Source organism: Salvia hispanica, chromosome 3 (genome assembly GCF_023119035.1).
Source record: "Salvia hispanica cultivar TCC Black 2014 chromosome 3, UniMelb_Shisp_WGS_1.0, whole genome shotgun sequence".
Lineage (NCBI taxonomy): Eukaryota > Viridiplantae > Streptophyta > Magnoliopsida > Lamiales > Lamiaceae > Salvia > Salvia hispanica.
Genome location: NC_062967.1, coordinates 54,103,354 through 54,128,132, shown reverse-complemented (window position 1 = coordinate 54,128,132; position 24,779 = coordinate 54,103,354). Strand labels below are relative to the sequence as shown.

The 24,779-nt window shown below is 32.1% G+C and overlaps 2 protein-coding genes across 3 annotated transcripts; one reads left to right on the top strand and one right to left on the bottom strand.

The window, feature by feature from the left end:
- Positions 1 to 9,172: 9,172 nt before the first annotated feature.
- Positions 9,173 to 13,471, top strand: LOC125211858 (protein MID1-COMPLEMENTING ACTIVITY 1). 2 transcript variants are annotated; one of them, XM_048111802.1, is made up of 8 exons: positions 9,173 to 9,341; positions 9,568 to 10,151; positions 10,991 to 11,394; positions 11,671 to 11,774; positions 12,223 to 12,294; positions 12,604 to 12,710; positions 12,997 to 13,090; positions 13,160 to 13,471. In XM_048111802.1, the coding sequence occupies exons 2-8, from the start codon at positions 9,744 to 9,746 to the stop codon at positions 13,210 to 13,212; spliced, it is 1,242 nt and encodes a 413-aa protein (XP_047967759.1). In that variant the 5' UTR covers positions 9,173 to 9,341; positions 9,568 to 9,743; the 3' UTR covers positions 13,213 to 13,471. The 2 variants fall into 2 exon arrangements, with proteins under 2 accessions (XP_047967759.1, XP_047967758.1); XM_048111801.1 differs by having other exon boundaries at positions 9,564 to 10,151.
- A 5,181-nt stretch (positions 13,472 to 18,652) lies between these two features.
- LOC125210522 (endo-1,4-beta-xylanase 5-like) lies at positions 18,653 to 22,606 on the bottom strand (the record flags this gene model as incomplete). The annotated part of the gene is made up of 6 exons (XM_048110064.1): positions 18,653 to 19,941; positions 20,232 to 20,330; positions 20,426 to 20,589; positions 20,675 to 20,897; positions 20,994 to 21,037; positions 22,573 to 22,606. Coding segments are annotated over 6 exons (1,704 nt in total), but the record flags the coding sequence as incomplete, so codon positions are not given.
- Between the last annotated feature and the right edge of the window lie 2,173 nt (positions 22,607 to 24,779).

Sequence of the window (24,779 nt, the reverse complement as noted above, 5' to 3'; positions counted from 1 at the left end):
TATCAATACAATACTATACTGTAAAATTTTAAGATTTTGATATTAACACAATGTCAACACGACATCAACGATTGATACTATATTGATATTTTCTATTGATAATATTTTATTATTTATTGACATTTTCTGATAGTCTAAATTATAGTTTGGAGTTTATACAAAGTTTGCGTTTGATTATATGGCAAATTATTGAATCAGTATATAGAAAAGTGAGAGTGAAACAATCAAATATGCCAGTGACGATTTCATAATGTAATAAAAATGACCTTTCCAACGAAAATGATTTGCTTATCAAATAGTTGTAGTTACGAATGGCAATTAAAGTGGATATGTTTTTTTCTGAAAGTAGTAGTAACAAATAAATATCTCAAAGAAAAAAAAATCATAAAAATGGGTATATTGTCATTTTTCCAACTAATATGCGAAAATCAAAATGGGGCATTATGAAAACTAATCCCTCGGTCCCATTTTAGGAGTATGATTTGAGTTCGGCATGATTTTTAAAAAATGTGAAGGAAAGTGAGTGTAAAGAGATAGTGGAATATGAGTCTGGTTTGTGTTAAAATGACAACCCCTCTTAAAATGACACCATAACACTTATACAACAATATTATAAACGCTACACAGCAATATTATAAATGCTACACAGTTAGATTGATGTATAGCGTGTTGGATATTGATGGCCAAGAAAAATTGTTGTATAGTGTACAAAATATTGCTGGCCGTCTTTTTCAGAATTTTTTTTTTGCCACGTGGCAGCTTATTATTCGTCCACGTATACAAATGATTGGCTAGGGATGGTGGTATGGTGTTATTTTAAGAGGTGGTGGTACCCTAACACTCCCCATATGAGTATTACTTTTATAGTAGGAGTATTAGTTTTATAAAAACAAAAATATATTTCTTATATACTCCTCCTCCGTCACATAAAAATATATGCACTTTTCATTTTCGTCAATCTCACCAAAATATGTGCATTCCAATTTTGGAAAGTTATCCCAGTTTATTACCGCTATGCATCAACTTATTTAAAACTTATATCTTCATTAAACACTTCTAACAATGTGGGTCTCATTATTCACTAATACTACTTTAACTGCCATTCACCTCCTCTCTCTTATTTTATCAATTTTATCTTAATTCCCATGCCATATCAATTGCCTATATTTTTATGAAACGGAGGAAGTATGTAAAAGGACTATTATGAAAAGAAAATTAAATGTTTATTTCAATCGTTTTATGGAAAAATACATTATAAAAATAAATACTATATATTAATATACCATCGAAAATAATTTTTTTTAATCAAATACTCTCTCAGTCCTATTGTTTAAAATGATTTGTTGCTGAAGCATAGTAAGGGTGGAACTCTCATGAGGTCGAAGATATAATCATATAACTGACAGGAGAAATGGTCATGTTAACACCAAATTTAAACTTATCTTTTTGTGTATTTATAGGTACGATTAATCCATGCGTTCGAATTTACAAATATTATTTATTACTAGTTTTTTAATTAAACAATAACGACATTTTAATTCAAATATTTCACGTTATATTAACTGTATTATAAAATTTTCATATCATTTTTACTATTATAATACATTTACATAAAATTATGAGGATTTTTTAAGTAATAGTATTAAAAAAATACTCTGATGAAAATTTATACTGAGTAGATTTCATATAAGTTTGCATGAAATAATAGTGTCTGGCAAGATGACTTTTTTGACGTTGTTCTTCATATTCTTCCCTTGGTTTTTTCTTTTTCTTTTTATTTTTTATTTTTATTTTTATTTTTATTTATGTTTTTATTTGTATTTTTATTTTTTAATACCAATAGCAAATAAAGACACATTATTGCATATTGATATTGAGTGGTAGACTAGAGGGCAAATGACTAGTGAACAATAACAAAAAAATATGGCATTGTCAATTTGCGTAAAAGTAGAATGTCGATAAACAGATTAATAAAGGAAAAAGAAATAAGATACGCAAGTAAAATTTCTAAACAAAATTTTATAGTATAGTATGATTTTTTTCGTAATACAATTATAATGAGCTTAAGTAATTAATTTTTTCCCTAAGCAAAAGTAATTTTTTTTATTATTTTAAAATTAAATATGTAAAAGAAACTAAATTTAATTAGGATGGTAGACAGGGACACGCTATATATAATAAGAATCGTAAATATTAACGGCTTGTACCTAAAAATACATCGATAATTTTATTAAACTTTGGGTGAAAACATAAATGGTGTATTTTCTACTGCTACCTCCATCCCCCAAATATTGACACACTTAGACCCGGCACGGGTTTTAAGAAATGTTATGGAAAGTGAGTTAAAAAAGTTGGTGGGATGTGAGTTCTACTTTTAAAGTACTCCTATTAGTTTTATAGTAATAAAATGTGAGTAGGAATGAATTAGTGGAATATGAGGTCCACTACCAAAAAATACTAAAAAAGTGAAGTGTGTCAAACTTTTAGGGACGGACCGAAATGGTAAACTGTGTAACTTTCAGGACGGAGGTAGTATTTTTTTAGAATTTGAATTAAATTAAATTAAATTAAATAAGTAAAATAAAATGCCAACTGCCATGGCTGTTTCTCCTCCATTTCTGGGCCGTAAGTTGCTCCCATTTCCTACTTCTTTCCATCCTTCTTTCCTTCCCTTCCCTTAATTCTTAACTCCGACAATCTTGATTTTGTTCCTAAAACATAAAATTGTCAGTTGTAGTTTGTAAATTAAGAATGAGGGGAACATATAAGTTGCATCTTTTAGGATGAAAAAAGTAATTTTGACTCGGTGGAAAAGGTTGAAGCTCTAATTTATCAGAATAATCAATTAATCATGTTGCTGATATAAAGATGGAAGAATGCATATCTTGGTCTGTATGCAAAGTGCAGACTGTTTTTCCCATCGAAAAAAGTTTACTGCTCCCTCCGTCCGGTAAGAGTGTGGGACGGAGGGAGTATGTATGTACCTCAAGGTGTTTCTGTGTTGACTAAACTATGACCTCTAATTGATGTTATATAAATATATGCTCTTGTCTTTTGTTGATTTCTTTCAACATCATATAGACTAATTCCATTCCTTATTTCCTTTGCTTTGCTTGGTATATTTTGCTCTTAGGAATAACCATTCTCTTTTGAATCACCATTCCATTCCACTATACCAAGTAGGGCCTTAGTGTTTAGGTTTTTTCTGCTTGTTATATTGCATATCTAATTGTCTTGTTTTTCTGGAAGGCGCATCCCAAATTAAGATGTTGGGTTTAGCATTTTGGGGGCCAAAGAAGGCCATTGGCCCACCAAACAGGAGCTATCCCTTGGAGACTTGAGTTTGTAGGTGTTTGCTTTTGTGTGCTTTAATATGTTAGTATATGGTCTGCCCAATTCGTGATACTTATTTGTTCTATAATAGGGAGATAGAAGTAGTTTTGACAAGGACAGAAAGCTATCAATCAGATCGAGTACAAATATAATCCATTTCGTAACCATGCTTTTCTTTCAAGCCTCGAGCAACTTATATTAGCTTGGCATAGTACCATTTCATGTGACTTCAGGTCTCTCATTTTCTCTATTATCATGTAAAATAGGCACTATGTGATTGTGAACAGGAAAAAACGAGCAACTTGACACCAGAATAATCTTTCACCCATGTTGAATTTATTAATATTCATTTGTATTGTCTTTCACAGTCTGAAATGATTTATTTTAAGTGGCAATGTTTTTTAACTGTGTTTCCTTTTGCATTAGGAGTAGTAATAGAGTCATTATTTCTTCTTGGGTGGTTTACAAGAGAAGAGAAATGGACTCATGAAAAGAAAAGCAAACAATGACAATCTCCTTTAGTCACAATTGTGAATTGTTATGAGCTGCATAGATGAACAAATCAACTACTTCCTCACATCAAATTAATCCCATATTCCTTTTTTTGGTATGTCCCAAAATGTATTAGTGCCTCATATGCAAAATCTTTTTTCCTGCAGACGAATTTGTACTCCAGAATTTGTCCTGTATCATGGTTAGTGTATTTTATCCAGGAATATGCAAAAGCATCATTTATTTTCTACCAAACAACAACGAAAAAACTCTTATCTGAGTTTATCTTGACACGAAGCCCGCATTTCTTATTTTACTTTGCAAATCTTCTTATATACCGTCTTTCTTATCAAACGAGCCATAATACTACTAAACCATCGACCTTCAAAATTAAATAATTAATGATAAATATTGATTTTTATCTACACATTTTAGCATTTTATCAAAATATCTTAACTTTAGGTATTTGCCAAAAAACACAACCTTATAATTTTAGTCTAAATGTCTCACATAAAAAATCGGAAAAATTGCACATGGAACTTAAAGTCACATTTTATTTTGCAATCACCTTATATAAAACAAAATCAAATATTTACCATTTATATAGAGTGTTATTAGAGTCTAATACATCATATCCGTCCTACATGTTGATTTTCTCATAAACTTTTAAGTTGAAAAAATGCCATGAACATTTGAAAGGTGTCAATTTCCAACGTGACGACAAATTCTAGCAAATTAAAAATGACTTGACTTGTCCAATGGCAATAATAAATGACGTGAAGATGAACCAATAACTATACACATTAAAATGACTTACTTTTAATGATAATCATTTTTTAAAATGAAAGTATCCATGATTTTCAACTTCATGTCCTTAATCTGGTTTTATACTATTCCTCCAATTATTGTATTCATTTATTTACTCCTAGTGTGGTAGTGAAGCCATACATGATACATTATTAAACACAAAGACAATCCCCAACAATGATCACCAATCCTAAAAGAAACTAGGCCCAACTGCCCTAACCTTAAGCTTCCTTCATTGTATGAGAGGGTATTGGAAAAATCCCGTTACTTACCAAAATCGATAGGTGAAAATTTTGTAAGCGTCTCTCACAAAAAAGTTGCACCTTCTAGCGATCTTTTAGGATGATGTTCGGTTTCCTAGATAAAATAATACTACAATAATAGTATAATCTAAGATTCAGTTGTGAGATTATTTTAGTCATAGAGGATTAGCTATGACTATTTATCTCATGATTATCCATCTATGATTGAGTTGTGGGATCGAATCTCATGAACCAAACACACTACATATTTAATTCTATGATACGTAAACTGAACACGCCTAGGTGTGGGATTTGAGGTTACCCATTATCTAAAAGTTTCAGAGATATACTCACTTGATGGTGATAATTAGATTTGCATAGCATGACAAAGATTGATACGGGGATATGATTGTGGGAAAGAGTTCGAAACTATGTTGTTTGATAATAAGACCGATGGATTAACATTCCGACGTGCCTTGCTGAAACAAATTTGTCATCTCATCGATTTCTGGAAAATTGGCTCCCCACGCAAAGTTCATAGTAGTTTTTGCCATCTTAAATATCTACACCCTCTCCTTTTCATTCACTATAACCACTCTTTCTTCTTGGTTTGTATCACTTAATATGTTCACTTTTTATATTTAAAATTAAATTTCTCTTTTCCAACTCCTCATTAAAATATTCAATCACTTTTTTTCATTTTATTTTATCACACTTAAACTACTCTACCTAAATTTATAAGTCATTCAAGAATGTGATCTTCTTGAGTGAGACGGATAAAGTTTAGAATAGTTGTATGGTTTAAGCACTAGTAAACCTTTTTGTGCCGATACTATTCTATGTCCATAATTTTAAGCTAATTTAAAAAATGTCCCCAATTCAATACATGCAAAACACATCATCTGTCGGACTCGCTAAAGGATTTAAGTCGGAGCGAAATCCATGACACGTCCATTGTATTATAGTTTACTCGTCCTCGTCCAAAACAATACGGAAGGAGAATGTGCAAAACTCAATAAGTTCCAAGGCATAGATATGGTTTTCTTAAGTAAGAAAGATAGAGATAAGAGAGGTGTCAATTTGGCTAGAAGGTGTCACTCCGTCGAGTGAAACGCCGTCGCATCTATCATCTGTCAGAGGAAGGCATAGAGAGAGCGGGGATGTGACCCAGCTGGGTAGGAGCTTAGATCTCACCCATTCAACCAGGTGAGAGATGTTGGACTGGAATGTCCATTAAGCAAGACCCCACACATATCTACCCGTCGGGTTCACAGAGTAAAAAACGGCTAGTTTTTGAAAATTAGTAAAATAGACTAGTATTTTTGGGGATGTGGATTTTTTTTTTTAATTTTGCAGTTTCTAATTTAAATAAAAAATAAAACTAAATAAAAAAACATTTCCCTTTAACATACATGAATTAAAAAAACCCAAAAATTACAAATTTAAATCCTAAAAACAATTTGCATAGTTAAAAATTACATAATTAAATTCTACAAATTTAAAAATTACACATTGCTAATCCTTAAAAACTACTATTTCGACAGCATTGGCGGTAATCCCAATTCAACCCTAAGAAACTTTAGTGCTTGGATATGTGCACTTAATTGGAAAGGCATCATACGAGAAGTGTCGGGCCATAATGGCCGCGTAGAACATGGGTAATAAAGCGGGGTTCGCTTGCCGTGATACGCCTCGTTCCTTTCCTCAATCTCCGGCTGTTTTCTCGTTGTCCCTACCACCTTCACTTTCTTAACCCAGCATTTTTGGACAATGAGATGTGGAGAAAAATGAGAGAAATAGGATGTAGAGTGTGTTTGATGTGAGAAAACTGATGTGAAAAATGGGATATTTTTAGGTGATTGTGGGAATATTAAAAAATGAGAAAATTGCAAAAAACGGTAAAAAAAATAGGCTACTTTTTTTTCTAATTTTTTATTTTTAATTATTTTTGTATTTTTCGAACCCTTTTTTAAACAAAATAAAACAATCGCAGAAACACGACGCCCACTAGCGGGTCGACGAGTGGGCGTCACGCACCTACATCAGGGTGCCACGTGTGGGGCGAGGGTGGGGGCGCTGGCTCGCCAGTCTCCCCTCCCCTCCCCTCCCTCGCTAGCTAACCGGCGAGACGAGACACCTGCAACGCCAGCTCATCCCGCCGGGACGTGACCGAGCCTGTTTTGGGCCGCATTGCGGTTACCCTAACTTCGTGCATATTCGAGTTGGATTTTCATATCGTGTCAAAAAATTTCAACTCTAGTATTTTTAATGTACTTGAATTTCAGGCTGTGTAATTTTTTTTAGTAAATAATAGCATAAATTTAATAATATATCAGTATATTAATAATTAAATTTTAATATATTATTTAATTTATACTCCGTATGAGTTATTTGTAAAGTATTGTATGGTTAATGTGTAATTTATAAAAAGTATGGCTATAGATAAGATTTATAAAAGTAGGAATATGATCAAATGAAAACTTTAAATATTGTACAGACTCAAAACTATGATCTCTACCATTAAAAAATGTCAACAGATCACAAAAAAGTATCAACAGGAAAATGTCAACAGAATTTCAACGGTAGTCAATGATTAATGTTGTGTTGATATTGTGTAGATACTATGTTGACATTAAAATCTTGAAATTTTACACTGTGTTGATATTGTATTGAAACGACGTTGAAGCTGTGTTGAGGAGTTTTTGAGTCTGTATAATATATAAGTTTGCATTTTATCACTACCCTATAAAAGTAAATAGTTAATTTTTGTGAATTTGAATTTAATGTAATTTGTTGGAGTAAAATCACTATTTTAACATTTATATAAACAATTGGAGATACTTTCACTGATAGTAAAATACTCAAAAATGAGTATTCACTACACTTTCGAAATATTTATATAAACAATTGGCACTTTCGCTAAAATCAATGTATTGTACATGAGTCTCATATACCAATACTCCTATTAATTTAATATAATAACAAAAGCAGCCACGTTATGATTAGCCATTAAATTAATATAATAACAAAATATGATTAGCAATTAAATTAATATAATAACAAAACATTGATGTACTATTTTATAGTGATTCAATGTAAGCAATTCACCTAAACACATCAAATATTTTAGGTCCATTTTATTGTTTTTATTTTTATACTTTGTATTTTATTTATAATATTTTTATTTTTAATTTTATTTTATTTATTTAGATTATACATTATATTTGAATTCAATTGATGTTCAAAAACTATGACAGTACTATATTATACTTATGATATTTAATAATATTAAGATGTATAACTACATATTTATCCTAAAATTTATTGATAAATTGTAATTACCTAAGATATCATAATTTAGTGATTGAATTGCTGTACATTAGCATATAGTTATTCATTATTAATTTGATAATAATTATAAATTGTGACACTAGATTAAAATCATACAATTAAATATACACTTGTAGTGGAGGTGTGAATCTTTATTTATGGGAAAAGATAAATGTACATAATATTTTAAATTTTTTTAAATTTAAGTGAATTTAATTAAAAATTAGTTTTGTTATTTATTGTATTATATATAGCAATAACAAAGAAGTGATATAGAAATTTTATGTCGAATCGTAGCATGATTTCGACTATGATTTGAATTAATATACAATATTTAGTAGAAAATATATATTTTATTAAATATACAAAATATTTAAGTAAAAATTTTAAATCTTTCTTAGAGTGTTGCAAAATGATCAGTATGAAATTTATTTTAAATCAATTAATGTTTATAAAATGATTTTTAATGTAAAATGTTCAAAAACGTTCGGTTATGTACGTACAATTATGTACGTTTATCACTACTCCTTTTTTATTGACATTTTTATTTGTATGACCTTTTCATTTCTTTCATTTATTATTAGTTTCATTTTTACTTATTAATATTATTAAAAATTATTTATATTTACGATTAATGACACAATTAAGTTATTACCGTTATTTTTCTGTATACTCCGTTTCTATGAAAATATCGTTTTGTGGCCAGTTATATTATGGCTGCATAGATTAATCCTTAATAAAATAATTTTGTTCTCTTTTATACCTTACGACCTTATTAATTTTGATTCTTTGACCTCATTAGTTTTTGTCTATATTAATGAGTGGATGAAAAATATTGGAATGCAACCTAAAAATGAGCTTTGTCCCTATCATGATTAATATCCTCATTTAATGCTGATTATGATACACTAACTGGAGTATTTATTATCGGAAAACATAAAAAGAAAATACATTCATACCAACCTGCTTCCCGACAAGCAACACCGCAGCCGTGACCGTCAATTTCAATTCAATGACACTAATTGCATGTGTATGAATACAATGACGCCCATTATATATCTCTGCTCTGTTTTCACTTCTCTTGCTTCTTTTTCCTCTGACTCACAATGCTCCGGAATTTCTGTTGGATCTTTAAAGGTGAGTTTTTTAGTTTTTGATTTCAGTTAATTAAAGGGATTGAGTCAAACATTCTTCATTTTGCAGCTTTTGTTTGTTTTTTTGGCCTTTTTTTTCTTTTGTAAGAGAAAATAAAGCCACATTGTGGGGAATGGATTTTGTCATTTCTTCTTCAATGCTTGAGTTGAGAATGTGTCTTGGAAATTGTTGTCTAAATTGCCTCTTTTTTGGGTGTTGTTGCAGCCAGAATCAAGATTGTTTAGTGGAAGCTGCATAAAGATATGATTTTTACCAACGGGGAGTAAATTCAGATGAAATACAATTGAATTCTTGAGAGTTTGAGGTAAAAAAGCTGAAAATTCCAGTGATTCTTGGGCTTGATTATTATTGCACAGAGTCTTTTGAAGTGTGTCATTACCAAGAATGTCTTCATGGGAGCATTTTGGGGCGATAGCAAACCTAGCCCAACTAGCCGGATTCGATGCGGTGAAGCTGATTGGAATGATAGTGAAGGCTGCCAACACAGCAAGAATGCACAAGCAGAACTGCAGGCAATTTGCTCGGCATCTCAAGCTGATCGGGAACTTGCTGGAGTGTCTCAAGATTTCGGAGATGAAGAGGTATCCGGAAACTCGAGAGCCGTTGGAGCAGCTCGAGGATGCATTGAGGAGGTCCTACATTTTGGTTAACAGTTGCCAGGATAGGAGTTACTTCTATCTGCTGGCTATGGGATGGAACATTGTCTATCAGTTCAGGAAGGCTCAGAATGAGATTGATCAATATTTGAAGATCATACCCCTCATTACCCTCGTTGATAATGCTCGTGTTCGGGTACCACTTTCCTTTTTTCATATGAGTTGTCCATTGATTATTTGATCAGTGTTTATGATTGTTTCTATGTTGTTATTGTCTGGATTTTATGCTACATTTTATGCTTCTGTCAAAAAAGGCTGAAATTTATGTGTTGTGTGTTTGGTGAGTAATCTTTGGTGATAATGTGGCGTAAAAACCTTTGATGGGTGATTTTTGGGAATTACCTAGTACATGGTTTGGTCCATTTTCTTTTTTAATCTTGCTGTGTGCTGGTGCCATGTACAAATCTTTGATAGTGATAGATCAGTTTTATTTCACTGTCTTTGGTTATGGTCCGACTCTTTACCAAACTTTCTGCTGCATTTGGAAATCCAACAGTTGGTTATGGTTGAGATGTCACTTTGAGAAACAGATGCCTTCCCAACATTATTTATTAGGATAGCTTATACAACAAAGACATGTATTATTGTACTTAAAAGTATCTGGCAGCAGTTAATCAGCTCAAAGGAGTGAAAGTAGCTTACTACTATTTACAAATAAAATACGATTCGCTTCTACTACTACTTTGCTTGCTATGTCAATATTAGCATTTTTCTTTAGTTAGGAAGACTTAACGACCCTTTTATTTGGGTAGTGCATTGCATTTGGACTTGACTGTAAAGTTCTATTGACTGAATAGTAAAAACTTGGAGCAAATAACACCAATAGCGATGAGTGGTTGACGTTATTTAGGCAGGATGTCTCTATATTATCATAATGGGACAATTTAATCTTTGATTGATGGCATTTGATGCCTATTTGATCTAATAAATGTTATTTGGTTGATGTGGCCTGTGTTCAATTTCTTATGCTTATAGGAACGGGTTGAAATGATCGAAATGGACCAACATGAGTATACACTTGACGAAGAGGACAGGAAGGTGCAAAATGTGATTCTCAAACGCGGCCAATCACAACACGATGCCATTGTTTTGAAGAAAACCCTTTCTTGTTCCTACCCAAATATGGCCATTGATGAGGCCATACGAAAGGAAAACCAGAAGCTCCAAGTAGAACTGCAACATTCACAAGCTAATTTGGACGTTGGCCAGTGTGAAGTGATCCAGCATCTGCTAGAAGTTACTGAAACCGTTGCAGCAACTTATTTGCAAGAAAAAAGTTCGCTTGAGAAAGAATCGAAGGTGGAGAAGGCTCATTCGGATGTCAACAGTGAGAAGAAACGTAGTTACTCTAATAACAGCAGAAATCCACCACCTTCAAGGTTGCTTTTCTGTCCTGACAAAATTGAATTCTCATTTGATGTCTGTAATTATCTCTTTGCCTAGTTCATTAATGTGTTTTTCATAAATAGTATCAGCGATTAGTTTAGCAATATGAGATGCAAGTATCACGATGGATATTGGCATATACTATTCCCTAATCTTTAGCCATAAACCAGCAGTCATATTCTTCAGCTAAGACCTTAATTTGCATTTCAGCAAGTTGTTATATATGAAAGTTCGATAATTTTACCCATATGTCTGTTCCTGTTTTACAGGAACGCATCTTCCGTTTCCTCAACACATGAGTTGCTGTCATATAAAGGTTCACCTGGCGAATGGCATTCGGATTTACTCGGTTGCTGTTCAGAACCTCTTCTTTGTATGTTACTCCTCTTCCGCTTGTGGTAGTCGCATGTGTTTTGCTTTTGCTCATTGCCAAATCCGTACAGAATCATAAATTTAGTGCATTGCAATTGAAATATGATAAAGTAATTGGATGAATGAAGGTCTGGAATTTTTAGGAAACTATGCATTTATCACATTTTTTCAAAATTATCATAATTTCAGAAATGCGATGGGGTGATTCTTATTTTCTTAGTACCTCTCCTGAAAACCACTTTGTAAATTTGTAGTGTGTTGTTACTTGGTATATTTTGTGGTGTAGCTCAGTTGACAACACAAGACGAGACGTTTGGTGCTCTTTCATTATGCTATTTGTTTTGCTTAAATATTGCCTTTTCGTATCTTCGCTGAAAAAAAAAATCCACTAGAGAGGTATGTGTTCATTCTTCTCATATGTATGCTAAGTTAGCTTTTGGAATCTGCAGGCATGAAAACCTTATTTTTTCCTTGTGGCACACTGTCGAGAATTGCTTCAGTGGCAGCTAATAGACACATATGTAAGTTGCTTGTATCGATCTGTTATACTCTTTTAGTATTCTAAACTGTAGCAAATATATTAAATATCTAGTAGTTTTATGTTTATAATAAAATAAGAAGAATAAGTATTCCATAAATAAAACTTGAGCACGATTCCGAAATACACGAGTAAAGCTTCAACTTAACACTACGCGACTCAGCTTCACTCGATTACACCTCTAACCAATTGAGCTGACCAATCTTCCAATCTTACTCTCACCAATAACTGCTTACATGAATTGTTAGTTTCAGTTCCCGCCTTTGCGTAATATAATGCTTTTGATCTGCAGCTGCTGCAGAGACATGCAACGACCTGTTGGCGTATTCTTTAATATTGTCATGCTGCTGCTACACTTGTTGCATCAGAAGGAAACTCCGCAAAATACTCAACATCAAGGTAACTTCTCTCTTGCCTAGCATCGCGATTTTTTTTTACCGTGCCTGAACAATTCAACACTTAGATCCGATTATAAAGTAGGGAGAAGATTCCCGAACATTAGATAACAAAGACTTTGAGCTGCAGGAGGAGGGGGCATAAGCATCACCAATATATTTTTTTATATATATTTTAAAAAAAATTTGCCGGTAGTTTGTGTGAAATTGGCTTATCGACATGTTGAACTGAAAATTCATAAAATCGCCTATGTTCACAAAAGTAGATGCACTTTTTTTTATATCTGCAGGGAGGCTTAGTTGATGATTTTCTGTCGCATGTGATGTGCTGCTGCTGCGCCCTCGTCCAAGAATGGCGAGAAGTTGAGGCTTGCGAAGTTAAAGGTAGCAAATCATTGATCAAATAGTCATCTCTAGGATTAGATCAACCTCATCATTGATCAAAACTTGCAGGTGTCGAGACTGCGGAAACAAACCCACCGGCTATACAATACATAGAATACTAGACGACGAAAATGGAAGCGTCGTGTGGATGGTAAAAACTTGTATGAATCAGAACCTCATAGTATGATAGAAGTGGAATTTGCAGCCATATGCGAGTAGAAATTTGGATTTTTTTTCTAGATGTTCTTGTTTTCACCATTCTGTATAGTCATAATTTACAGCCGTAATTCTTTCAGGTCATGGAAATTATAGCAGCTACAGTTTGATGTTAAATTAGGCCAATTTTTTTTCAACAAGATATTACTCTATGGTTTGCTATTATACCACATTGGTTTATGTTTGTCGTTTGTTCTATTATGCGTGTTGTTTTAGTTGGAAACATGGAATGTAGCATTCCAAGATTGATTCTCCGTAAATTTGTAATCATACAAAGAGAATTTTTGAAAAAGCCACGATTATGAAAATCGGTAAAATACCCTTTCGCATTTTTAGAGCATTAGCAACGACATCTCTTAACCAGCTCGGAGTCGCCAAGATGGGATGGTTAAGGGATGCCATTGTGGGTCTTTCGTCCCGTGGGGCTTCTGGTGTAGTGGGTTGACTCGGGCATCCCTTAGCTTATTTTATTATTTTTTTAAATATCTCATTCATCACATAAATTTAAAAAAAGGACTATTTCCCACTTATTTTTCTCTTTAAAAATTTTCATTTGCATTTTAAAAATTAAAAGGAATAGTAAACGGAAGAAATGATTAGGAGATCCAATATACAAGATCTTAATTATGTTATCACCAACGATTGCATTTCCTTTTACGGCAATGATAAATTAACTATGCACAAAATAGGATGTTTTATGTATTTTATATTGTAATAAATTAATAATGATTTATGAATTTGATACATTACATATTTACCCTTACATGACCATTAAAGAAAGTATAAGTTTCTAAATTGAATATGTAGTGATTTAGGAAAAGATTTATTATGTCTTCCTCATTATACCTAGAGATTAATATAATTGCTTAATTTACATGAATGATGTAGGCAACAACATTAAATTTTTGCTTCCATTTACTAATATACACGGCCTTTTTAAGTATTTATTAATTCAATATAAGGCAATTTCCTCATTATCTTTATATTTTATAAAACAAAATTAAATATGTTACATAATACTAGTAAAAATTAATTATTTTATTATTAAATAATTATTATGCTTATAAATTGTATTGACTACATGCATATATATATATATATATATATATATATATATATATATATATTTTTCTCAGTGCTATCCCCAACTAACTAATTATGATTGTTAATCGATTTAGATGTACTCTATATCTCCAATCAAATATTATGAAACAAAACTAGAGAGTATATAATATAATAGTTAAAAATAAGTTAAAATGAGTAATAATTATTTATATCCAGTAACTTTTCAGTTATTTTATTTTTAAATAAATCGTAAGATTATAAATTATAAAAATGAATACATGTATATATACTACTACTAATTTCTTTGTATTAGTATCACCTAATTAGTTGATGGACATTAAGTAGATTTCATTCCATATGCTATTTTTCACGTAAAAATCATGAAACAAAATTAAATATTAAATATAATAGTGAAAAATAAATTAAAGTGATAATAGTCATTTGCGTCAAATTATTTTATTTTTCCGTAAATCTTAATATTGTAAATTACAAAAATGACTACATGTGTATATATTTAATTTCTCAGTGCGTATCACACGAGTAATTGATGATCATTAATTCGATTTAATTGTATATTCTGCATCTTCTTCACACAAAAATTATGAAATGGACTAAAACATGATATACTCCATGATAGTGAAAAAACCAATTATTTTATTTTTAAATAAATCTTAAGATTATAATTTATAAAAATGACTACATGTATATATATTTAATTTCTCATTGCTAATATCATACAACTAATTGATGATTATTAAAAATTGTATACTCTACATCTCCATGCAAAAATCATGAAACGAAATTAGATATGATACATAATAGTAAAAAATTAAAATAAGTTGATAATAATAATCATATGTGTCTAATTATTTTTATTTTTAAAAAATCTTATGATTGTAAATTACAAAAAAGACTACATCTATTATTTAGCAGTACCTATTTTGTCAATGCCAATTTGATTAAGTCGATCGATGACAACCCAAAACTAATGATCATTAAGTTGATTTCACTTTATACTCTACACTAACTAGATATGCTATATAGTGAAAATTAAAATAAATTGATAAGTCATCTATATCTAATTATTTTATTATTAACTAATTCTTAAGATTGTAAACTAAAAAATAACTATATATATATATATATATATATATATATATATATATATATATACACACACGAGTACTTTATTTGTTAGTACTATCACTCAAATAATTGATGCTTATTAAGTCGATTTCTTTGTAATACTCTACATCTTCACACAAAATCTAAAAATAAATTAGATACGATATATAGTACAAATAAAATATAAATCAAAATTTAAAATTTTCATTCGGTAATTTTTTTAAATAATTATTGATTATAACTTATAAAAATACTACATGAATATATAGTTACTCACTTAATATTATCATTTAACTAAATGTAAGTCAATTTCCTAGTAAGTACACATCTCCATGTAAAATCTTCAAACGAAATTAGATATAACATAGAATAATATTAAAAATTAAATTAAATTGATAATAGTAATTCTCGTTCAAATATTTATTATTAACTAATTTTTAGTTATAAACTACACGTGTATATATATAATTTCTCAATGTTATCACCCAACTAATTGTTGATCATTATACATTGATTTCCTTGTATACTTTACAACTTCACACAAATTTTAAAATTATAAATAATTATAACAGTTAAATTGATAATAGTTACTCTAAATTAAATTATAAAAATGGCTATATGTACAATAAACTTAAATTTTATTATTAATATCACCCAATTAATTAATGATAGTTAAGTGAATCTTTTTATATTCTACATCTTCATGCAAAAAATATGAAACAAAATTAGATATTCCCTCCGTCCCTAGATAAGCAAGACGCTTCTTTTTCACATTCATTTTGGAAAAATAATATAAAATAGTTAAAGCGAGAAAATTAAAGCGAGAAAATTAAAGTAAGAGAGATAATAATGTAGAAAATAGTATTTTTTATAGTAAAATGATAATAGTTAGATATAAATTTAAGAAATTTCACGTTATTAGTTCCAAATTATAATTGATAATATTAGTTAGATAAAAATTTTATGAGTGAAGAAATTCAATTCATGAATTGCCTAAAGAATGGGACGTTTTAATTACCATGATTGTTTATAGTTTCATACCAAATATAATTCTTGTAATTTAATAGGGATTTGACTTTACAAATATAATGAAAGGGTAATATAGTATTGAAATACTCCTTTCGTTCGCCATTAGGAGTCTCATTTATAGACGGCACGGATTTTAAGAAATGTTAAGAAAAGTCGGTGGAAAAAAGTTAGTGGAATAGATGTCACACTTGTATATATTAATTTTAAATAAAATATGAGTGAAATGAGTTAATAGAAGGTAAAAATGAACCGCAACTCTTATTCGCGGACGGACTAAAATAGAAAAACAGGACTACTATTCGCGGACAGAGGAAGTAATAGTTAATGAGATAACCGATTTACATAAAAACCGATTTAAAATTTGAGGGCATTTTGTATACATAATATTTATTAATTTATCTTTACTCTTCCTTTTAAAATTCTAATTAAGAGAAAATATAGACCAAAATCATTGTTGTTTTTACCAATAATTTATCCAAAAGAGTGAACTATGTAATTTGCGTCCCTAAAAAAAATACTTGGTCTTTAAGTTTACACATTTCAGGTACATCTGCACTTTATAAAAACTCTTTCTTTCTAGACACGACATTAATATCCACTATTTTTCTGCACTCATGTAATGCCACGTGTTTTCTCTTTCTTAGAACTTCCCATTCCATTTATCTATATCTTTTTTTACATGCATGCAGAGTACTTCCTCCGTGCTCTTTTCATTTGTTCCATATTATATTTAAAAAAAAAAATTTCTCTTAAATTAGTATGTATATAATATTTTTTTTATCTTTTCAATACATAAAATAACATCTCATAAAATCTCGTACGATTCTTTAAATTATATCATTTATTAATTATGCTACAAAAAAGAAGTAGTATTACAGCCTTAGGATGTGTTTTACAGCCTTTATTTTCCTCTTCCTTCTTTGAGGATGTGTTTTACAGCCTTGACATGGCCGTATTTAACTGGTAATACATTGATATAAGAAAGTTATCTATTAAATTAATAAAGATTATATTTTCTCCATTCCATAGTAATGGAGACATTTTTTTTTGGCACAGAGACTAAGAAAAATTTTATTAGATAAGTTAAGTAAAAGAAGAATAAAGTGGAAAATGAAAAAAGTAGAGAGATGAAGAGAGAAAAAAGTAAAAAAGAGTAAAATAGGTGTGGAAAAATGTGTTAATTTTTACTAAAAAGAAAAATGACTCTATTAAAATGACTCCATTAATGTGAAACATAGGGAGTATAATGGAGTACTATAAGAAAGAGAAAAATGCACGAGAGTACTTTTTTATGAATTTATTCACACAGTGCAACACACACTGCTCTAATTAATTTCAATGACATTGAACGACTATATCCATTTAGCTAAACCCTTTAAATATATATTTATGTTCACATTCCTCAGTACTCTCTTGTCTGCTATTAGGAGTCCCGATCATTTTTGCACACTCGTTTTATAAAAAATTATAATAAATACTCCATTGGTTCTATAGTAATAGAGTCAATTTGTCATTTTAGTACGTTCCATAGTAATAGAGTCATTTCCTTTTTTAGTAAAAGTCAACATATTTTTCCACCCCTACTTTACGCTCTCTTACTTTTTTCTCTTTTCATCTCTCTACTTTTTCATTTTCCACTTTATTATTCATTTACTTAACTCACCTAATACAATTTTTCTTAATCTCCGTGCCGAAAAGAAACGCCCTCATTACTATAGAACGAACGGGTAGTTAAAATGGAGAAATGATAAAATAAGATAGAGAATAATGTTGAGAAAAGTCTTTTTTTACGTTATTATCTTTCTTACTTTACCATTTCTTCACTTTAACTATTTGTTATTATCTCCGTCCTACAATAATTGTCACTCTTATTGTGGGCACGAGTTTTAAGAAATGTAAAGAAAAAAATGGTTGGAAAAGTTAGTGGAACGTGAGACCCATTTTTTTTTATATTGGTTTTATAATAAAATGTGATTGAAGTGAGTTAGTGGAATGTGAGACTTACTTACCATTTATATTAAAAATGAAGTGTGACAATTATTGTGGAACAGAGGGAATATCATTTTTATAAAATGAGTACGCAAAAGTGAACGAGACTCCTAGTGCCGGACGGATGGAGTATAAGTCATCTCAATTTCCAACTTTATCATTTACTATCTAGAAATTTAAAATTAAGAATAGTAAATAAGCATCATGCATGGAATTATAAAGACCCGTTTCGACCCTAAAACTTATAAAAATTATTGTATCTTATAGCAAAAGAAGTAGCAGTATATTCAAGATCCTGAGACATCAAGCTTGAACTGCATCGTCGCTGGTTCCTCGTTTGGGCGACTTTCAAATGTCCGGAAATCCGAAAACCCATCTCCGGTAATGTTAACTTCGTATTCGCCGTGGAACAGGTCAGCTTCAAAAAATCCACCAGAATCCGCAGTCACGACGGAATCCGCAACGCTCCTTAAAGTGTATCTAAATTTGTCCACAACATTACCCGTGGCCAGGTTTCTGAAACTGTTGTCAGTCAAACACATCCTATAGCATCCCTGCGGGCCCCATGCGGACCATAACAGAATCCCCTGCACACTGCTGCGGGAGTGAATCTCCCGCAGCAGCTGCTCCAAGTAGGTTGCCTGATTGGGCCCGGGTTGGACGTCCAATTCCGTAACCCAGATGGGCAACCTAGCGGAAGAAAGGGCATCGATGGCGGATCGAAGGTAGGGCAGGTTCAGATTGGAGGACGGGAAATGGCCCTCCAATCCGATCCCCAGAGGACCTTTATACCCCTGCGCTCTCAGCTGCGAGATCTTCCGCAAGTAATTGGCGGGAGAGGAGGCCGCGTCGCGACTATCCTCGATGGTGTTGTAGTCGTTGAGAAACGGCGTTGCCCTCGGGTCGATTTTGTTCGCAACCTGGTAGAATCTTCTGGAAGCGTCAGGGTCGAGCCTGCTCTCGAACAAGCGGAAGTGCAGGTTCTCGTTGACGACGTCCCAGTGGATGAACTTCCCGCGGTATCTGCCCATCACCGATTTGATCCTGCGGTCCGCGGCCGTCCGCAGGTCGCCGGATGCGAGTCCGCCGACCCACCACGGCTGGTACTGCGGGTCCTCCCAGAACACGTTGTGTCCGCGGATCACAACGCCGCGGGATCTCGCTAGGCTCACCATGGCGTCCGCGGTGGAGTACTCCTCCACACCGCGGGATCTCTCGTTGGAGTACCATTTCAGCTCGTTTTCGAACACGGTGTACCGGAATCTGGAGAAGAACCAGTTCTGGTACGCCGTGTTTTGGAGGATGTTTGCGTTGATCGCGCAGCCGAAGGGGAAGGCGGATCGCTGCTGTCTTATGGAGAAGGTCGCGTTGGCCAGAGCCTGGCCGTGTTGGTCCACTGCCTGCAGTCGTACCCTTGTCTTACGCGCCTGGGTAAATTGATGGAAAAATCACCAAGTTTATCGAATTTTTCACGCTTTCCAAAATTGATAACTCATGTATGATGTGACAAATAGAAAGTAAGTAGTATTACGTAGACAAAACATTCAGCTACTTAAACTACTGTCCTATTTGGTCACGTCTTTGACTTTTTTATATATATATATATTCGTCAATAAAAAATGTCAAAGTTAAAATACCATCGGCCATTTGTAAATTTTTAAAAGTCGCAGGATTGATTCTGTGGATTAATATTAATTGATTGAAAAATATGTTGCACCTTTTGGATGCTTTGTTCTTGATGAGATTTCCACTCATCTTTTGAAAATGGTTGCAATGAGATGCTATCTGCCCAAATATCAACTGCTGTATTGTTGCTCTACAAAAAAAAGTTTAAAAAACAGATGGATTATGAGAATTGTAATAATCATGATTTCATTTTCTGACAAATAAAATAAAATAGTGTGACAAAACCTGAAAATGGAGATGTGCAGGGCCAGAAACATTGACAATAAAACCACCCTTAAGCATAGACCAGCAACCACTTTGTGCAATAACCCAACCAACAATTTCATAGCTTGTTTTTGTCTTAATAACTGCTGCTATCTCAGCCTCCCCATGGCTTACCTGAAACCAACCTGCATAAATATATTCACTATAAATACTCCTAAATCCACAATAAATATATTTATTGTAGCAACAATGTGTATACTGTATATATACCTGAAAAAGTGTAGAGTTTCTCCTTATCTAAATCAAACACTTGAGAAAAACTATGATAAGACAAGTTTCTAGTGGAAGCAACAATGAATTTATTTCCATCACTAGACTCTTTATGCTCTATCTTTGATTCTCCAAAACTCGACCATCCTGTCAATCCTTCGTTAAGTTCTGGATTCACCACTGCTCCTCCGTTATACTGAGGCTTTAGAGGTCTAGCCAAACACTAAACCAAAAATTCAAAAAAAAAATAAAAAAAATTAATGACAATTGATAATATTTAAATTTTGTCCCATTCTAAAAATTTAGAATCAGGACTTGCCTCAGCTGTGTATGTGTAATCATAAGGCACTGCATGAGCTTCATGTACTGTTTTAGAGCAGAGGTGTCAGTTTATTACTAAATTTTGTTTATTTTTGTAATACTACAAAGAATGAAATAAGTTAGTACCGAATAATATGATTATGGCAAAAATGGTGAAGGAAGTAGATTTGCGTAAGAGCTTTGGTGACAACATTGTTTTTGATAATATCTTTGTCTCCACATTTTCTGTTTAAATAGAGTTATTAGGAGGTATAGAAATAAATGGCAAGATTTATGTGTTTAGAGACGTTTATTCGCAATTTGAACAATTAATTTGAATTGACTAAATAATGCAGTTAATCACGTATGGGAGATATATAGATACTTTTTAAAATATATAGAGTAGGTATAATTATTAGAGCTGTAATTGTGAGTAAGGCGTTGCTCAAATTGGCATAGATCTCGGATTCTTATTTGACATGTAAATATAGAATAGTTCTTGAAATTGTGGTAACTGTAATTAAATATGACTGTACAATATTTTCTTAGTTGAGTAAATAAATATGACATAATTACGGGAAAATTGGATCGAATCCTCAGTTCCATAATTACAAATGGTAAGTACTAAAAAATGATCAATCCTTAAAAACTAACTGCTCCTTTAGTTTATTCTTAAATTATAAATTAATAAACTTGTATTTTAATTTCTAATAGTATGATGCAATGAAATTATAGAAAAAACTGATTTTTAGTTTGTGAAAGATTAAAATGAGGATTAAACACAACTTATTAGCATAATGTTTTTTCTTCAAAAATAGGTCGGAGTGTAGAGTTGTGTACATAGACATACGTTTTGAGTTATAGTAATTGAAAAAATAATGATGTAATCAAAAAATTTTAAGAATTTATGTGTTCCGAATAAAAGTACTCCCTCCGTCCGCTATTAGGAATCTCATTTCTTGGCGGAGTTTTCAGAAATGTTTTAAAAAATGGGTGGAAATATTTTTATGAAATATGAGTCTCACTTGTATATAGTTATATGGTTATTAGTTTTAAATGAGTTAGTGGAATATGTGACTCTATTACCATTTATAGTAAAAATGAATCGGAACTCCTATTCACGGACGGACTAAAATGGGACTCATATTCGCGGACATAGGGAGTATCAACGTTCTTCATAGTTTGGATCTTAAGCAGCAGTAGTTCATAAAAAAGTACCCTTCGTCCATCAAATGTTATCCATATTTGCCATTCGGTTCGTCCACAAAATATTGTCCGTGTTTTTCATTTTTTGTAAATGAACCGTACTTTCCACTAACTCAAGACACTCACATTTTATTATAAAACTAATACTCATTTGTCCGTCATTAGGAGTCCCATTGATTATTTTGCACTCGTTTTATAAAAATGATAAGGGCATTAGCAACGATACCTATCTCCGGAGCCCATCTCAGGGCATATTTCTATTTTTTTCCTGCAACGCCAGCAGGCCCATCTCAAAGCCTATTTCCCTGCAATGAAAGTCCATCCTAGTCTCCTAGACCTATTTCAGAGCCCATCTCATTTCCACGTCAGCACTATTTTATTTTAATATTAATGTCTAAATAATATAATTAAGTTAAAAAACATTAATAAATTAATTTTTCAATGTATTACAATATTGGAAAAAAGAATACAACGAGAAGCAAATTTCAATAAAGCTACAATAAAACAGTAGTGCCTACGTGACCACAGTTCTTCAATCATATCACGAGAAATGAATGGGATTGTGAGGTATTTATAATAGGGGAAGAAATTTAAAAAATTTTAAAAAAAAAATTGAAATCGGCCCCGGTGCCCCGCAATGGGAGCCGATGGCACATCAGCTGAGGCGATGGGGTGGCCTTGGGCGGGAGGCAATTGGGTGTGTTCATCGATTCCCTCTTACACTAGGAGCCGATGAGAGGGCCGATCGCTCGGCTCCTTGCGATCTGGTCCTCATTGCTAATGCCCTAATAAATAGTTAAAGTGGAAAAATTTCTCCACTTTAACTATTTATTAGTATCATTTTTATAAAAAAAAAAGTGCAGAAAAGTCAACGAGACTCCTAATGACGAACGGAGGGAGTACTCAATATAAAATTAGTACTAACATTATACTAAACTTTTTCAATTTCCATTTTCTTCTCATTTTTTAAAACCTTCGCCGAATGTTTGTCAAAATGAAAACAATCAATCATCCATCCATATTTACTCATTCATGAACTTGTCGACTAGGTCACCAGCCCTAAGATTGTAATTTACATCATTAAACACATCGACCAGCAACCCTCATCAGAATACATGGCACCCCACATTATAATGTTGTTCATGTAGGGGTGCAAGTAAAGCTCACGCAGCTAGGGGTCTATTAACTTGAGATGAAGGGAGTACTTCTTTTACAAAGTAAAGTACTAATAAATAATGAGAGAGAACATATGAAGATGGAGAAAAACATATAAGGTGGAGAAGAGAGACTAGAACAAAAATTAAAGAGAGAAAAACAAAATATTTGCGAAAAGGCAACGCAGTTAATTCAAAACTGAAAACAGTATCTTTTATTAATTCAAAGGCATTTTAATCTTAAAAAATTCATATAAGTGCAAAAGTATCTGAAACAAGGTTTCAGTAAAAAAAAGTCCATAGACTTTTCGTGATATTTCTTCCAAGAACCACGAAAGGACCATTTACATATTCACTCTTTCCAAAATACAAACATTTTAATGCCTCAATTCTTCCAATTAAGAATTATAAGATCTACGACCATACAGAGAGAGTAATAAATTCCTCAAATTTATGGGTAAATGATCACAATGGGCATCCTCCAAGAGGCTGAAAACTCACCCATGGTTATAAGACAAAAATTTAGGTGCGCGCATCCCATCCAACCTTTCCCTCCTTGCCGCAGCCACCGCCCCTCAACCTTCTCCATCTCATCACCTCTACTGCCGCAACATTATCCATGATGGACCCGGCAGCGGAAGCGGTGTTGAACTTGATTATCATAATTTTACAATTATTAATCACACCAATAAATCACATAATAATCAGATCTATTTAGCAGATTATTTAGACAAAATCTATTCGCGTAATTATCACATGTATCATGCTCATAACTTGAATTAATCATGCTTTAAAAATATTGAAACCTAAAACATGCTTTTCTACGGAGCAGAAAAATACCTGATTAATTCTCCAAAGAATTGAAGATGGCTAGCTCCTTCTCCACGTGATGCTTTGAATACTAGACCACAAATCTTCTCTCTGGTTCCCGAACTGTATTCCAATATCAGTGTGAGCTGATCTTACTAGAATACTAGGACTTAAATAAAGAAGACAGAAGAAATCCTTTTGAGAATAGGAGTGGAATTCGAAATCTCCTTCAGCTAGGGGGTTGAAAATTTTTGAAAATTTTATGAAATAAAATTGTGTTATTTCTGTCTCCTTATTCTCCTATTTATATTAAGTTCCTTTTGGGCCCAAACAGGGATCTATGGAAGGTTTTGGATATGGGCTCATCCAATTTACTTTTTACTAATTAAATTGAACCCACAATTTAATATAAGTTATAATTGGAATATTACGAGCAGCCACTACAGAAGTAATATTGAACTCTCCCCATCCAAATCCGAAATTACAAGTAATCCGGGTTTTCGTTTAACTTTCATTTCCCGCGCTTAAGATTAAAATGTCCATTAATTAATTAATGTCTGCTATTGACTTAATTAATTAACTTCTTATTAATTCCAAGAGTGGACTTAACATGAAACGCTTATTTATTATTCATA